This window comes from Ranitomeya variabilis, chromosome 1 (assembly GCF_051348905.1).
Source record: "Ranitomeya variabilis isolate aRanVar5 chromosome 1, aRanVar5.hap1, whole genome shotgun sequence".
Lineage (NCBI taxonomy): Eukaryota > Metazoa > Chordata > Amphibia > Anura > Dendrobatidae > Ranitomeya > Ranitomeya variabilis.
In genome coordinates, this window is record NC_135232.1 from 575,364,026 (window position 1) to 575,380,934 (window position 16,909).

Here is a 16,909-nt window from a genome sequence, read left to right on the forward strand (position 1 = left end):
AGGCCCTGGGATCCATATTAATGTGTAAAATAAAGAATCAAAATAAAAAATATTGATATACTCACCCTCGGACGCGCCCTGGTACTAACAGGCAGCCTTCCTTCCTAAGAATGAGCGCGTGAATGACCTGCGGTGACGTCACAGCTTGTGATTGGTCGCGAGAGGTCACATGGACAAGCCGCGACGTCATCTAAGGTCCTTCACGCGCTCATTCTTAGGAAGGAAGGCTGCCGGAAAGAAGCAGGGCGCGTCCGAGGGTGAGTATATTCCTATTAGGTATATACTCACCCTCGGACATGCCCTGCTTCTTTCCGGCAGCCTTCCTTCCTAAGAATGAGCGCGTGAAGGACCTTAGATGACGTCGCGGCTTGTGATTGGTCGCGTGACCGCCCATGTGACCGCTCGTGACCAATCACAAGCCGCGACGTCACCACAGGTCTTTCACGCACTCATTCTTAGGAAGGAAGCCTGCCGGTTAGTACCAGGGCGCGTCCGAGGGTGAGTATATCAATATTTTTTATTTTGATTCTTTATTTAACACTTAAATATGGATTCCGATACCGATTCCCGATATCGCAAACATATCGGAACTCGGTATCGGAATTCCGATACCAGATTCAGAAGATCGCCGACCTCATGGCCGACCCCACACAGGGGTCGGGTCAAGTTTCATGAAACCCGACTTTGCCAAAAGTCGGCGACTTCTGAAAATGGCCGACCCGTTTCGCTCAACCCTACTCACTCTCTAACTGACCCTCTACATTATCCCCTGCATTTGTGAGCTGTAATTGTACATTTCTAGTCACCTCCATTTTAGATGTAATGCATTTCTCATTTGCTGTGTTCTGGCATAATCTAATCGTGAAAGTGTACAATGACTCATAATTATTGTTTTGTAAGGATCTGAGATGTGAATTCGGTGTCCTATTGGCCAGCTCCTAGTCACATGGTCAATAGGAGGAGCTGTTTTCTAGGCAAGTCTAGAATGTTCTTTAGTCTGAGGGATGCCCTCAGGGAGAGCAGAACACACGTGAAGGCTTTTTTCACTACAAGATCTCCTGCAGGCTTAAGAGCCTGGGTTCCCTCTAAAACCTCTGCAGACATCATTCTAAAGTCTTTATGACTGGAATCTCCTCAGTTTTTACATTCACCTATAAGTGACATCATTCTAAAGTCTTTCTGACTGGAATCACCTCAGATTTTACATTCACCTATAAGTGACATTCTAAAGTCTTTCTGACTGGAATCACCTCAGTTTTTACATTCACCTATAAGTACTTGTGCATGTGCCATGACACATTGTAGAGTTAACCCCGAGTACAGGTCTGTAACCTCTCATTGCTGCATCTACCTACTTCTTGTAATCTATCAATATACACTGTCGAGTTCTTTTAAAGCTCCAAACCCCAATCACACCTCAGCATCTAAGTGTGAACTGTAATTGCCGTGGACTACCCATGAGAGACTCTTCCTTATTTGTTCAAAGTTATAATTCCCGTTATATGACCGGTGTGTGTCATAATTCCTTTGGCTGCCGACACCATGTGGGGGTGGATAGAAGGGAACGTTCGGCCTGGTCATTACAAATGTGTAATATATTTACCTTTTATAAATGCTGCTTTACTCATTTAGGTACCAGTTAAAATTAATCTTAATAGTACAGAGTTTCACAAATTATTGAGACTGGATGTGTCTAGTTACTTTTCTAAAAGCAATTACTACCTCTTTATTTCTTAAAGTATAAATAAATGGATTTAGAAGGGGTGTAACCACAGTGTACGTGAGCGCAAGAAATTTGTCAAAGTTCCTGCCTTTAGGCTTCACATACACAATAATGGCTGAGCCATAAAACAGAGATGCAACTATGAGGTGGGATGAGCATGTTGAAAAAGCTTTTGCTTTACCATCCTTGCTATCAATCTTCAACACCGTATAAATGATATTGATATAGAACCCCACTATTACAAAAAAAGGCATAACTATTGAAATAAAAGCGGCCACGATCGTAGTCATATTACTAATTAACGGGTCAGAGCATGATAAATTTTGCAGTGGTGCCAGATCACAGAAGAAATGGTTGATCTTGTTTGGTCCACAGAAGTCCAAAAGAAAAGTTTCAACTGTAGGAATTAAAGATATTGTAAAACCAAATATCCAAGGCAAGGTTGCCAACGCATTACAGAACCGGCTATTCATTATAGTCGAATAACGTAACGGATTGCTTATAGCTAGGTGTCGATCAAAAACCATCAAAGAAAGAAGAAAGCACTCTGTCTCTCCCAGGGCATTGAAGGCATACAACTGTGTGAAACAGCCAAAAAACGAGATGGTCTTCTCAGTGTGAATGAGGATAGCCAACAATTTTGGAACCGTTACAGAAACAAACATGATTTCCAAAACTGTGAATGTGCTAATGAAAAAATACATTGGAGAATTAAGAGAAGACTCAGTTCTTACTAGCAGAAAGATCATGACGTTTGCTAAAATACAAATAATATATGCCAGAAGGACTGCACAAAAGAGAAAGGTCTGAAACTTAGGGCAATTGGAAAATCCCATGAGAACAAATTCCATTGCAGCAGTTTTATTAAAATTTTGCATTTTGAAATGAAATCAAAATAACAAAAATTGACACAAATTGTTAGTGCCACCAACTACATCTACCATCAGCTGCTGCCCAATGTGTCCTCACTTACTCCCACAGTTTAAACTTATCCATATCTTCAGGAATGATAGAGTGATGATTGGTGAGTGCAATATTTAAGGAATTGTTCATAGTAAATTAGAATTAACCATCAATCTAAAACTTTTCCAACATTTTACCAATATTTTTGTGGATCTGTTGAACTTGTTTTCCGCTGGAATCTAAAATAACATAAAAACTCAGTGAGTAAAACTTTCAAACACTTTGAACTGATAGAGATGAAAAAATAAACTAAGTGGAATTGAATTCTATTTGAATTTTGCAAAAATCGATATTTGGATTTTTTGTAATTTGCTACTGGTTGGATTCAGCAACATGGCAGTCGGTGACTTTTTCTGAACTTTAATGAGCCATCAAAAGGTTAAAAAAGGTTAAAAATTTTAACAAAAAAAATCATTATACTCAACTCACAGCTCACCTCTCTGCGCCCTCTGCTACTCACCGCCACCTGTCCGGTTCTTGCCACATCTTTTAATCTCACTCACTTTGGAATCTTCGGCCTCTCACACAGTGCCGGACTTCCAGGTGTCTTGTCAGCTGTCTGGTAAATATATTTTTTCATACAAGTCCATTTTAGTAGAACAGTCCCAGGGTTGCAAAAACTAAAATGTGCATATATTATAACTGCCATGGAATGGATTAAAAATAATCAACTTCTGATGTCTCATACAGATATCCGTTTTTTATGTGCGAGTGTTATCTGTATTTTTCAAGGACAGAACTCGTATCTGTAATAGTGAATGGGGTCATCCATATATCTGTTATTTCTTGCGGAATTGGAGGTCACTGCAAAATCGCGGAGACATGTCCAATATTGATCCGAGTTTTGGATGAAAATTAGCAATGCAAGTCTACGGGTCTGTGGTAAAATCTGACATCATTCTGATGCAATCCGAGTGTGGTCTGATTTTCACAGATGGTGAGATAGGGGAAGGAGGAAAAACTGCTGAAACTCTGACCAAATGCTGATAAAACATGCCCATGCAGACATCTTTTCCAGACCTTTTAGTTACATTATAGAATCTCATTCAGCTTTTATCATCCTACATAGTTTTGTGTCATCAACAAATATTGAAACTTTACTTTCAGTTCCATCCACTAGGTCATTAATAAAGATTACAAAGAATTGGTCCTAGCACAGATCCTTGTGGTCCCCATTCCTCCTAGTACAGACCATTGTGATCCCGACTGTTTCCAGTACAGATCATTGTGATCCTCCCTTCTCCCAGTACAAACCATTGTGATCCCCACTGTTCCCAGTGCAGACCATTGTCATCCCCAGTTCTCCCAGTACAGACCATTGTGATCCCCACTGCTCCCAGTAAAGACCACTGTGATCCCAAATGCCGACTGGATCCCATTTCCAGAATGTATCATTTACAACTCTATTTTGTTTCCTGTCCCTTAACCAGATTTTTACCCAAGTGCATGTAATGCTTCTGGAGCTTTGGTACAAGGCTGCTGTGTGGTAATCTAGGCGTAGAGAATGTATAACTGGTGGAGAAAGGGTGACATTGATATACCTGTATCACTGTGTCTTTATGAATATGTAAGAACTGTAAAATTTCTCATTGTTGAGTATCGGGAAATTATCATTCTAAGAACTTTTTTTTATTTTTTATGTGACAAATGATGCCATAAACACTTAGAATGTAAAAGTTAATATTGGAAGCCTCCATCCTCTTGAAAAATGATTATACTTACTTGTTTCACATGATGCAAAAGCATATATTTCATTAAATAACATATGGAAGCCTCTTTATTCCGTAATGTCAGGTTGGACAAGTTTACTATATAATACAAAAATTCTTTTTATATTCTGTTATTGGCACAGAACGGGGAATTACAACACAAGAGAATAAAATCCGTGTGTAATTCCATTTCTAAAAGAAATATGAAAATATGGTAATACAATTAATGATATAATTAATTGAGACCTGTACAGTAACCAACTCATGATACTTTAGTTTAATATTTCTTATTATCTCAGCCATTTGAGGACTTGTTTTTTTTTATATCAATCAAGTTGTAATTTGATTGATGCTATTCTTTTGCTGTATAATACATTGAAAATGGAAAAATAAATCCAAGCATTGTTAAATGTTAAAAAGAAACTTACAAAAGAAAATTACAAAATGTCACCATTATTTACTGGGTTTTGTCTTCACGGCGTTCATTTTTTAGTATATATATGATTTTTCCAAATTTGCATGATTACTGCAATACCAAACTTGTATAATGGTGAAAAAAATGGAAATGAAAATAAATTTAAAAATTAGATTGCATTGCCATTTTCTGAGACCTGTATGGAGCGCCCGCTAGGGCCTTGGGGTACTCGGGCCGTGTCTGACGGTTCTTAAGGGGGTGGTCACGGCAGCAGTGACCCGGTCCGTGGCCCTGGGCATCCAATAAAATAATGAAATGAAGGGGAAATAGAGTCTATAGGGAGTTAGTTTGTGACACCACCTGTGGTGTTCGGCAATGAATGGCCAATGCTGCTTAAGGGGAGTGCTGGGGCCGATGGTGACGTAGCTGGGATGGTTCTGCTTCCCACAGGTGGAGCGGGGCCCCAGGGCTACTGGTCTAGTTGGTAAGGGATCGTAGATGATGGAGTGCAGGACTGAGGGTGCGGGAAATGACTGGAGGACACAAGAATTGCAGTTTCCTTTACCTTTATTTATTAGTTACAGGTGCAGTCCAGGGCATGGGTTACAGGTGATGATGGGGTCCGGGCAGCCTGGAAGCAACTTGGGATCCACCTAACCAGGTGGGTTTGGAGGCCTTCCTTCTGCGCTATTCTTTTAGGTCCCTGCTGCTTTAAGCTCTGTCCAAGTTCCTCTCCTGCATTTTGCTTCTAACCTGTATGGCAGGCAGTGTGAGCCTATCATGAGCACTTCCTTTTCACTGGCAGCTCTGGCTCTTGGTCTGCTGTGGTGCCTCCTGGCATTCAGTATGGCCTGGGAGCTTGCAGTTCCCTGCCCTCAGGATTTGGCTGTCGGGGCATACTGCACCCACACAGCCATGGACTCTGGCATCCTCTTTGTCAGCACTCTGTTCTGGGGCTAGACTGGCTACAGCTCCACTCCCCAGGTTCTCCTCAACTTGCCTGCTCTCCTCGCATTCTCCTCACTAGATTCCAACTACCAATTAGCTAACTCCATTTCCAGACCAGAACTTATAGGGAAGCTCAACTGAAACCAGATGTTAAAGCTCCCCCTTCTGGTCTGGAGTCAGGAAGGTGTTGGATGCTGGTATTACCTGGTAAGGGGACCCCTCCTTGCTTCCAGGCATGACATTACCCCCTGTGAAGTAGGTTATCTCACTGTGGCAACCGGACTCCTGGGGTGCCACATATATGTTTTTTTTTTTGTCCGTTGATGGATTCCTGAGAGGACTTATGCTTTTGTGGCACCTGCTAGGGCCATGGGTTACTCGAAACCGGGTCGCACAGCTCTTAAAGGGGTAATCACAGCAGCGGTGACCAGGTCCGTGGTCCTGGGTGCGCAATTAAAAGGGATGGATGATGGTGGAAATGGGAATAATGTTTGTATAGGGAAATTGTTCGTGATGCCACCTGTGATATTCGGCTATAAATGGCCGACGCTGCTTATGGAGACCGCTGGGGCCGTTGGTGATGCAGCTAGGATGGTTATTATTATTATTTATTTATATAGCACCATTAATTCCATGGTAATGTACATGAGAAGGGGTTACATCAAAATACATTTATACAATTATCACTTATAGTAAATAAACTAACAATGACAGGCTGGTACAGAGGGAAGAGGACCCTGACCTTGTGGGCTTACATTCTACAGGATTATGGGGAAGGAGACAGTAGGTCATGGGTTGCAGTAGCTCCGATGGTGTTGAGGTGGCCATGTGGTCATTACAGGTTGTAAGCTGTCTTGAAGAGATGGGTTTTCAGGTTTCTTTTGAAGGATCCAAATGTGGTGGATAACCAGACGTGTTTGGGGCACAGAATTCCAGAGGATGGGAGATATTCGTGAGAAGTCTTGGAGGCGATTGGGTGAGGAGCGAATAAGCGTGAAGGAGAGAAGGAGGTCTTGGAAGGACCGGAGATTATGTGATTTAAGATATTGAGAGATTAGTTTGGAAATATACGGAGGAGAAAGTTTATGGATGGCTTTGTAGGTCAGTGTTAGTAGTTTAAACTGGATACGGTGGGAAATCGGGAGCCAGGTAAGGGATTTGCAAAGAGGGGAAGCAGGAGTGTAGCGAGGAGATAATTTATTAGTCGGGCATCAGAGTTAAGGATGGACTGGAGGGGTGAGAGTGTTAGAATGTAGGCCACAAAGGAGGGTGTTGCAGTAGTCGAGGCGGGAGATTATTAGGGCATGCAAAAGCATTTTGGTACAGTGAGGGTTGAGGAAAGGGCAGATTCTGGAAATATTTTTGAGCTGGTGGTGACAGGAGGTGGCGAGAGCTTGAATGTGCAGTTTGAAGGACAGGGCAGAGTCAAGGGTTATCCCGAGATAGCAGATTTTGGGGACAGGGGAAAGTGTGATTTCATTTATTTTGATAGATAGATCAGGTAGGGAAGATATGCGAGATGGAGGAAAGATAATTAGTTCAGATTTGTCCACATTGAGTTTGAGGAAGCGAGAGGGGAAGGAGGAGGATATGGCTGATAGACACTCTGGGATTCTGGAGAGAAGAGAGGTGACATCTGGGCCAGAGAAATAGATCTGAGTATCATCAGCATATAGATGGTACTGGAAGCCATAGGACCTTATGAGTTGTCCCAGGCCGAGTGTATAGATTGAGAAGAGTAAGGGTCCTAGGACAGAGCTTTGAGGGACACCAACAGAGAGGGGGCAATATGAAGAGCTAGTATGGGAGTAGTAAACGCTAAATGTGCGATTGGTAAGGTATGAGGAGAACCAAGATACGACAAGGTCTTTGACACCAAAAGAAGAGAGGATCTGTAGTAGGAGGCAGTGGTCAACTTTGTCGAAGGCAGAGGACAGGTCTGGAAGGAGAAGTATAGAAAATTTTTGGTTAGCTTTGGTTGTAAATCGTTAGTAATTTTGGTCAGGGCAGTCTCAGTGGAATGGTGGGGATGGAAGCCAGATTGTAGGCTGTAGAAGAGAGAGTTAGATGCAAAGTGAGAGGAAAGTTCAGCATGGATGTGCTGCTCAAGGAGTTTGGAAGCAAATGGGAGCAAAGATATGGGGCGGTAGTGGGATATAGCGCTCGGGTTAAGGGATGGCTTTTTGAGGATTTTGAGGATAGGTGTGATTGTGGCATGTTTGAAAGCAGAGGGGAGGTGCCATAAGATAGTGATAGGTGAAAGAGGTGGGTTAGGGATGGGGTTAGTGTGGTGGTGAGGTTGTGGAGGAGGTGGGATGAGATGGGGTCAAGCGCACAAGTAGTGAGGTGTGATTTGGAGAGAAGATGAGCAAGCTCCCCTTCAGTGATTTTGGAGAGGGAGTTATGGGGTTAGGGCATTGGTCTGGAACACAAAGAGGTTGTGGTTTTTTGGCAACAAAGACTTGCCTTGTTTGGTCTTTTTTATTTTTGAAGTGTGTGGCAAAGTCCTCGGTAATGATTAGGGAACTCGGAGGGGGCAGTGTCATGATTCCCAATGGCAGGGAATTTGTCAACATAACATGGGCAAAAACAGGACGAGCTCTAGGGTGATGGAACCTGAGCTGACCGCGATCCTGAACCTCAACACTCAACTAACAGTAGCCGGGGGACGTTCCTGGGGGGCCCCTAGACGTCTCGCGCCAGCCGGAGATCTAGCTTCCCCTATCAGAAGAATAACAGACCTCACTTGCCTCCAGAGAAATATTCCCACAGAGATAGCAGCCTCCCACATATAATGACGGTGAAATGAGAGGAAGGCACAAACGTAGTTATGAAAACAGATTCAGCAAAATGAGGCCCGCTTAAGCTAGATAGCAGAGGATACAAAAGGTGAACTGCGCGGTCAGCTGAAAAACCCTTCAAAATACCATCCTGAAATTACTTGAACTCATGTGCCAACTCATGGTACATGAGTGGTAATTTCAGCCCACTAGAGCAACCAGCAGCAGAGAATTACATATCTGCAAGCTGGACTAAAAAACATGAAAGCAATCATGAAACAGGGAAATACAGACTTAGCTTGTCTTGAAGGCCTAGGAGCAGGTAACAGAGACACACACTGATACATTGATAGCCGGCAAGGGAATGACAGGAAAGCCAGGTTAAATAGGAAACACCCAGCCACTGATGGACAGGTGGAAACCAGAGACCGCAACCCACCAAAGTCACCCAGTACCAGTTGTAACCACCAGAGGGAGCCCAAAAACAGAATCCACAACAGGGCAGTGGTGGGCGGAGGAGGGAAGGAGGAGGGCTGGTAACTCAATTTCTTTGAATGCTTCCGAATCTCCCTCATCTGGTAAATTGGGCCTTCTGGACAGCACATCAGCATTAGCGTTCTTTTGTCCCGCTCGATACTTGATGGTAAACTCGTAGTTGGATAGCCAGGCCATCCATCTCTGTTCCAGTGCACCCAGCTTTGCAGTTTAAAGGTGGGTTAGTGGATTATTGTCTGTATAGATAGTAAAATTTGCTGACGCCAGGCAGTGTGCTCTTTTACCGCCCAGACTGTGGTGAGGAACTCCAGTTTAAAGGAACTGTAGTTGTCAGGATTCCTTTCAGTGGGACGAAGCTTCCTGCTGGTGTAGGCAATCACTCTCTCCCTTGCCTTTCTGCATTTGTGACAGCACTGCTCCTAATCCCATGTTGCTGGCATCTGTGTAAAGTACAAATGGTTGGTCATAGTCAGGGTAGGCCAGGAGGCCAGGACTTCATCTCCCGTGAGAGCCAGCTTCATCCGAATGAAGGATTCATCTAACCTGTTGGTCACTTTGTCAGAGTCTGTTGCCACACCTTTGGGGCTTACCAAATGACATAGGTACTGCACCTTGGGCTTCAGCAGGTGGCATTTGAAAGGCTTCACTTTCAGGCCAAAATTGGACAGGGCTTCGAACACCTCGGTCAGGTGCTTCAAGTGGTCTTCATAGGTCTTGGAGAAGATGATGACATCATCCAGGTACAACAGAACGGTTTCAAAGTTCTTGTGCCCGAGGCAACACTTCTTCATCCTTTGGAACATTCCAGATGCATTGCAAAGACCGAATGGCAAGTAGTTGAACTCGCAGATGCCCATTGGTGTCATAAACGCTGTCTTCTCTCTATCCGCCTCTGACATGGGAACCTGCCATTATCCACTTGTGAGATCTAAGGTGGAGAAACAGTAAGCGAATCTCAGTGCAGCTAGTGATTCCTCAAGTCTAGGTAACGGGTAGGCATCCTTGTGTGTAATGCTGTCAATTTGCCTGTAGTGATGAGCGAGCACTAAAATGCTCGGGTGCTCGTTGCTCGGGTCGAGGAGATTGGAATACTCAGGTACTCGGCCAGAACAACGAGCCCAATGTAAGTTTAAGGGAGACCTGAGTATTTTTACCTCGATCCCCCCCGGGGGTCCTTTTGAGGTCTAAAAACGTCAAACGTCTGAAAATTATGGAAACACTGCACAAATGACACAGGGACATCATGGGGATCCCCTCTGGAAGCATTCCTGACTCCTAGTTCACAGACATAATCAATTTTTTCGAGATTCATGTCACTTTTCCTGGTGCCACAAAAAACACATTAAAACGAAACTAAAATGGGTTTTGCTTGGAAACATGTCAAGGTACATCCTTTACAGGTTAGTGACTTGCCTGTAAGGCCAAATATTTAACCCCAGACTGAAAATTTCCTCCCCCACTTAGTCTTAGTTCAGACGTAGCGTTTTTGAAGCGTTTTTCAACTTTAACATTGCTTTCAACCACTACAAATGCATTCACTGGGAAATGTCATTGTAACATTTAACAACCCTAGCTGGCCATGTGGTGTGTGACACATAAGCAGACCCATCTTTTTTCATTTATGAAGGAGGGACTCTTAAAGTCACTGAGCCTATTTTTACTGGTGCATCAGGTGGCATTAATCTTCTTAAAGGGCCATTATAAAACAGTGGGTCTCCTAAGCTGTTGTAGCCTATGCTGTGAGTGGATGGTCTGCCAAGAATTACGATTAACCACAATACCCCTGTCATAGGATGTCCAGGGGGGACTCCTGAAAAAAGTGGTGTATTGAATTCAAGGCCTGCCCAGCTACCAATTCATATGCATGCCAATAAGCCTTTGAACCCACATACTGGATGGGCCTATGAAAATACACTTCACAATATGCATTTTGTAGTCCCATACTCCTTTGTTTTACACATTGGCAGCAAGGCCAGCCCTGCTGCATAGTCAGTCACATGCACCCCATTATGCCTTGGAACCCACATACTAGATGGGCCCAGGAAAATCAACTCGACAATATTCATTTTGTACTCCCGTACTCCTTTGTTTACATAGTAACAGCAATGTCAGCTCTGCTGCATAGTCACATGCACCCCATTGCTCCTTGGAACCTACATACTGGATGGGCCCATGAAAATTCACTTCACTATATTCATTTTGTGCTCCCGTACTCCTTTGTTTTACACATTGGCAGCAAGGCCAGCCCTGCTGCTTAGTTAGTCATATGCACCCCATTACGCCTTGGAACCCACATACTGGATGGGCCCATGAAAATCCACTTCACAATATGCATTTTCTGCTCCATACTCCTTTGTTTTACACATTGGCAGCAAGGCCAGCCCTGCTGCATAGTCAGTAATATGCACTACATTAGGCCTTGGAACCCACATACTGGATGGGCCTATGAAAATCCACTTCACAATATGCATTTTGTACTCCCATACTCCTTTGTTTTACACATTGGCAGTAATGCCAGCCCTGCTGCATAGTCAGTCATATGCACCCCATTAGGCCTTGGAACCCACAAACTGGATGGGCTGATGAAAATCCACTTCACAATATGCATTTTGTACTCCCGTACTCTTTTGTTTTACACGTTGGCAGCAAGGCCAGCACTGCAGCATAGTCAGTCATATGCACCCCATTACGCCTTTGAACCCACCTACTTTGAAATGACCGTACAGATAAGCGAGGGGGAGGGGTGTGTCTATATGTAAAATCTTCCTTAAAACCCATCCTGCGTGATAATATAGGTGAATTTAATGAAAATGTAGAGTCCCTGTGGGTGGAGATAAGGGGAGGGGGAAAAAATAATAAATTACTGATAGGGGTTTGTTATAAATCTCCAAAACTAATGGAAGCAATGGAGAATATTCTCGTAAAGCAAATAGATGAAGCTGCGACTCAAGGAGAAGTCATTATTATGGGGGACTTCAACTACCCTGAAATAGATTGGGGAACAGAAACCTGCAGTTCCAGCAAAGGTAATCGGTTTTTGACAACTATGAGAGACAATTACCTTTCACAACTGGTTCAGGACCCAACAAGGAGGGGGGCACTGCTAGACCTAATATTAACCAACAGGCCAGACCGCATATCAAATATAAGGGTTGGGGTCACTTGGGGAATAGTGATCACAAAATAATAAGTTTTCATGTAACCTTTAATAAGATGGGTAGTAGGGGGGTGACAAGGACACTAAACTTCAGGAGGGCAAATTTCCAACGGATGAGAGAGGATCTTGGTGCAATTAACTGGGACAATATCCTGAGACACAAAAATACACAAAGAAAATGGGAGACATTTATTAGCATCCTGGATAGGACCTGTGCACAGTATATACCATATGGGAATAAACATACTAGAAATAGGAGGAAACCAATATGGCTAAATAGAGCTGTAAGGGGCGCAATAAGGGACAAAAAGAAAGCATTTAGAGAATTAAAGGAAGTAGGTAGTGAGGAGGCATTAAATAAATACAGAAAATTAAATAAATTCTGTAAAAAGCAAATCAAGGCAGCAAAGATTGAGACAGAGAGACTCATTGCCAGAGAGAGTAAAAATAATCCCAAAATATTCTTTAACTATATAAATAGTAAGAAACTAAAAAATGACAGTGTTGGCCCCCTTAAAAATAGTCTGGGTGAAATGGTGGATGAGGATGAGGAAAAAGCCAATATGCTAAATGACTTTTTTTCATCAGTATTTACAAAAGAAAATCCCATGGCAGACAAAATGACTAGTGATAAAAATTCCCCATTAAATGTCACCTGCTTAACCCAGCAGGAAGTACAGCGGCGTCTAAAAATAACTAAAATTGATAAATCTCCGGGCCCGGATGGGATACACCCCCGAGTACTGCAGGAACTAAGTACAGTCATTGATAGACCATTATTTTTAATCTTTAAAGACTCCATAATAACAGGGTCTGTACCACAGGACTGGCGTATAGCAAATGTGGTGCCAATATTCAAAAAAGGGGCAAAAACTGAACTCGGTAATTATAGGCCAGTAAGCTTAACCTCTACTGTGGGTAAAATCCTGGAGGGCATTCTAAGGGATGCTATGCTGGAGTATCTGAAGAGGAATAACCTCATGACCCAGTATCAGCACGGGTTTACTAGGGACCGTTCATGTCAGACTAATTTGATCAGCTTCTATGAAGAGGTAAGTTCCGGACTGGACCAAGGGAACCCAGTGGACGTAGTATATATGGACTTTTCCAAAGCTTTTGATACGGTGCCACACAAAAGGTTGTTACATAAAATGAGAGTAATGGGGATAGGGGAAAATATGTGTAAGTGGGTTGAGAGCTGGCTCAGGGATAGGAAACAAAGGGTGGTTATTAATGGAGCACACTCGGACTGGGTCACGGTTAGCAGTGGGGTACCACAGGGGTCAGTATTGGGCCCTCTTCTTTTTAACATATTTATTAATGACCTTGTAGGGGGCATTCAGAGTAGAATTTCAATATTTGCAGATGACACTAAACTCTGCAGGGTAATCAATACAGGGGAGGACAATTTTATATTACAGGATGATTTATGTAAACTAGAAGCTTGGGCTGATAAATGGCAAATGAGCTTTAATGGGGATAAATGTAAGGTCATGCACTTGGGTAGAAGTAATAAGATGTATAACTACCGTATGTGCTTAATTCTAAAACTCTGGGCAAAACCGTCAATGAAAAAGACCTGGGTGTATGGGTGGATGAAAAACTCATATTCAGTGGCCAGTGTCAGGCAGCTGCTACAAAGGCAAATAAAATAATGGGATGTATTAAAAGAGGCATAGATGCTCATGAGGAGAACATAATTTTACCTCTATACAAGTCACTAGTTCGACCACACTTAGAATACTGTGCACAGTTCTGGTCTCCGGTGTATAAGAAAGACATAGCTGAACTAGAGCGGGTGCAGAGAAGAGCGACCAAGGTTATTAGAGGACTGGGGGGTCTGCAATACCAAGATAGGTTATTACACTTGGGGCTATTTAGTTTGGAAAAACGAAGACTAAGGGGTGATCTTATTTTAATGTATAAATATATGAGGGGACAGTACAAAGACCTTTCTGGTGATCTTTTTAATCATAGACCTGAGACAGGGACAAGGGGGCATCCTCTACGTCTGGAGGAAAGAAGGTTTAAGCATAATAACAGACGCGGATTCTTTACTGTAAGAGCAGTGAGACTATGGAACTCTCTGCCGTATGATGTTGTAATGAGTGATTCATTAATTAAATTTAAGAGGGGACTGGATACCTTTCTGGAAAAGTATAATGTTACAGGGTATATACACTAAATTCCTTGATAAGGCGTTGATCCAGGGAACTAGTCTGATTGCCGTATGTGGAGTCGGGAAGGAATTTTTTTCCCCATGGTGGAGTTACTCTTTGCCACATGGGGTTTTTTTGCCTTCCCCTGGATCAACATGTTAGGGCATGTTAGGTTAGGCTATGGGTTGAACTAGATGGACTTACAGTCTTCCTTCAACCTTAATAACTATGTAACTATGTAACTATGTACTGGATGGGCCCATGAAAATCCATTCATATTTTTTAATAGTATGATGGTTCCCTCTTTGCACAATTATTTACAGGAGAATTTGACAATTTTATTTGCCATGTTGTTAACACTAAGGTTCAGATACGGCTATAAAAAAGGCTAACACTTGCAATACAATGCAATGTTATTGCAATCTACAAAATTCAAGGAATAGTATGATTAAACAGTGTGAGAGTGTACACTTTTGTATATGTTAACATACAAAGGTTAATAAGTACATATAAGGATTACATAAATATAGTGATTATGTATATATGAAGATTAACTACATACAGTATACTTAGATCATCAGCAAGAGGCTTTTAAACATCATCCGTCGGGAATATCAGAGAAGCAGCACCAAGACAGAGAACCCCTGGGAGATTACCTACACTGCATGGGTGTCCCCAATTATGCAGGCATAAGCACACTGTACATGTACAGGTACCCCAGTTTTGGCACCTGTCTTAGTCATGTTTCTCTGGTCTTATACAGTGATTTACACTAAGTAGTAACTCTAGTTTCACCTAGACCTTCAAGTGGCCACTTTTCAAGGTTGGATGAAACTGAAATATCATGGAGTCATCAGACGAGGGGCTACAAACCCCTAGAAAATAAAAGCCACAAGGATTTAGATCAAACCACCACCGACATAGTTTCCAGTAAACCTTAATGTTTTACAATGACAAACAGCAAGCCTATAGATGCTTAGAACTGTTTGTGAAGTGACTAAACAAACGTTTATCAAGATTGTGTAACTATGAGCATTGTCTGTCACATCTGTAAATGTTTTACAAGAAATGCAGCTATGTGATTGTCTGAATGCATTGGGTATACAGTATTTAAATCTTGGTTATAAATCGCCATTTGTATGTTCGCCATTTATGCATTTGAGGCAGCCAAAGTTATGGCTCTCAAGGAGAGAAACTAATATAGCGGATGAAGCAATATTTTTAATGAACTACTGAGCCAAACTAACAGCATTGCTTTATCAAATTAATATGAAGTGTAGTGTGTCCAATGTGAGCAACCAGGCAACAAAAAAGGAGCTTTTTAAGGGAGCTCTTTAAGGTACATAAATGTTATAAAGTCTTTGCCAACAAGGATGTTGTTTCATCCATGGGGGGTATCTTTTTAAAAAATATACTAGAGCCATTGCAGGCTCCTTTCCCAAAATTCACCGGCCTATAACAGTACAAAGCATGTTCACCCTGGTGATCTAGTGGCAGTTAAACAAGAGACATTGCAGGATACAAAGCTAAGAAGTTAGCCCAATGTAGTGATGTGGGTCACTGAGACATGTAATGCAGTGTGCAGCGCCCCAGAGTCCTGGTCGTTGCAGTACTGTGGCTCCGCCACTATGGGGAGCTACGGTGCGTCCGATGGCACTGAAGGAGTTCATCTGATCAGGTATCACAGACACCAATACATTTCACAGCTGGGCCTCCGGGGGGAGCTAAGGGTGCTATTCATTAGGCCACTCCCCACCATAGTGGGTAAACTGGGGGTCAGGCAGGAAGGTGTCCTCGTTATTTACCGCGACCTGCACCCCACAACTGCACCGTTACAACACCACTTACTGCACCGGACGTCCCCCACTGACACACAGGGCCACGGACCGGGTCTAGCCACCGTGACAACCCCAGGACTGAGACCTAGTAGCCCGGCTCCGGGTACCCCTAGGCCCTGCGGCGGTGTGGGGGCGCTCCACAGTGCATGAGCTGCCAAACAATTCTCCAATGCCCAATGAGGGTACCTTTTTTAAAAATAGACTAATGCCATCGCAGGTCCCTTGCCCAAACTTCCCTGGCCTATAACAGTACAAAGCACAATCACCCTGGTGATCTAGTGGCAGTTAAACAAGAGACATTGCAGGAGACAGAGTTAAGAATTAGTCCCAATGTAGTGGTGTGTGCCTCTGAAGCTTGTAATGTAGTGCATGAGCTGCCAAACAATTCCCCAATGGGGGTACCTTTTTAAAAAATAGACTAGTGCCATCACAGCCCCCTTGCCCAAAATGCACCGTACAGAGCACGTTCGCCCAGGTGATCTAGTGGCAGGTGAACTACACACTGCAGGAGACAGAGTTAAGAAGTAAGCCCAATGTAATGTAATGCCCAATTCCCTAATGTGGGGGCCTTTCTTTACAAATTAAAATAGTGCCATCACAGTTCCCTTGCCCAAAATGCACCGTACAGAGCACATCTATCCTGGTGATCTAGTGGCAGGTGAAGGACACACTGCAGGAGACAGAGTTAAGAAGTAGGCCCAATGTAATGTAATGACCAAGTC

General features: G+C 43.0%; 1 protein-coding gene across 1 annotated transcript in view; it reads right to left on the reverse strand.

Moving 5' to 3' along the window:
• Positions 1 to 1,674: 1,674 nt before the first annotated feature.
• LOC143793872 (olfactory receptor 10AG1-like) overlaps positions 1,675 to 16,909 on the reverse strand; it is a 28,022-nt gene continuing 12,787 nt past the window's right edge. The window contains exon 3 of the mRNA XM_077280823.1: positions 1,675 to 2,510. Within this exon, the coding sequence (XP_077136938.1) occupies positions 1,675 to 2,510 (836 nt within the window). The remainder of the gene's footprint in view (positions 2,511 to 16,909) is intronic.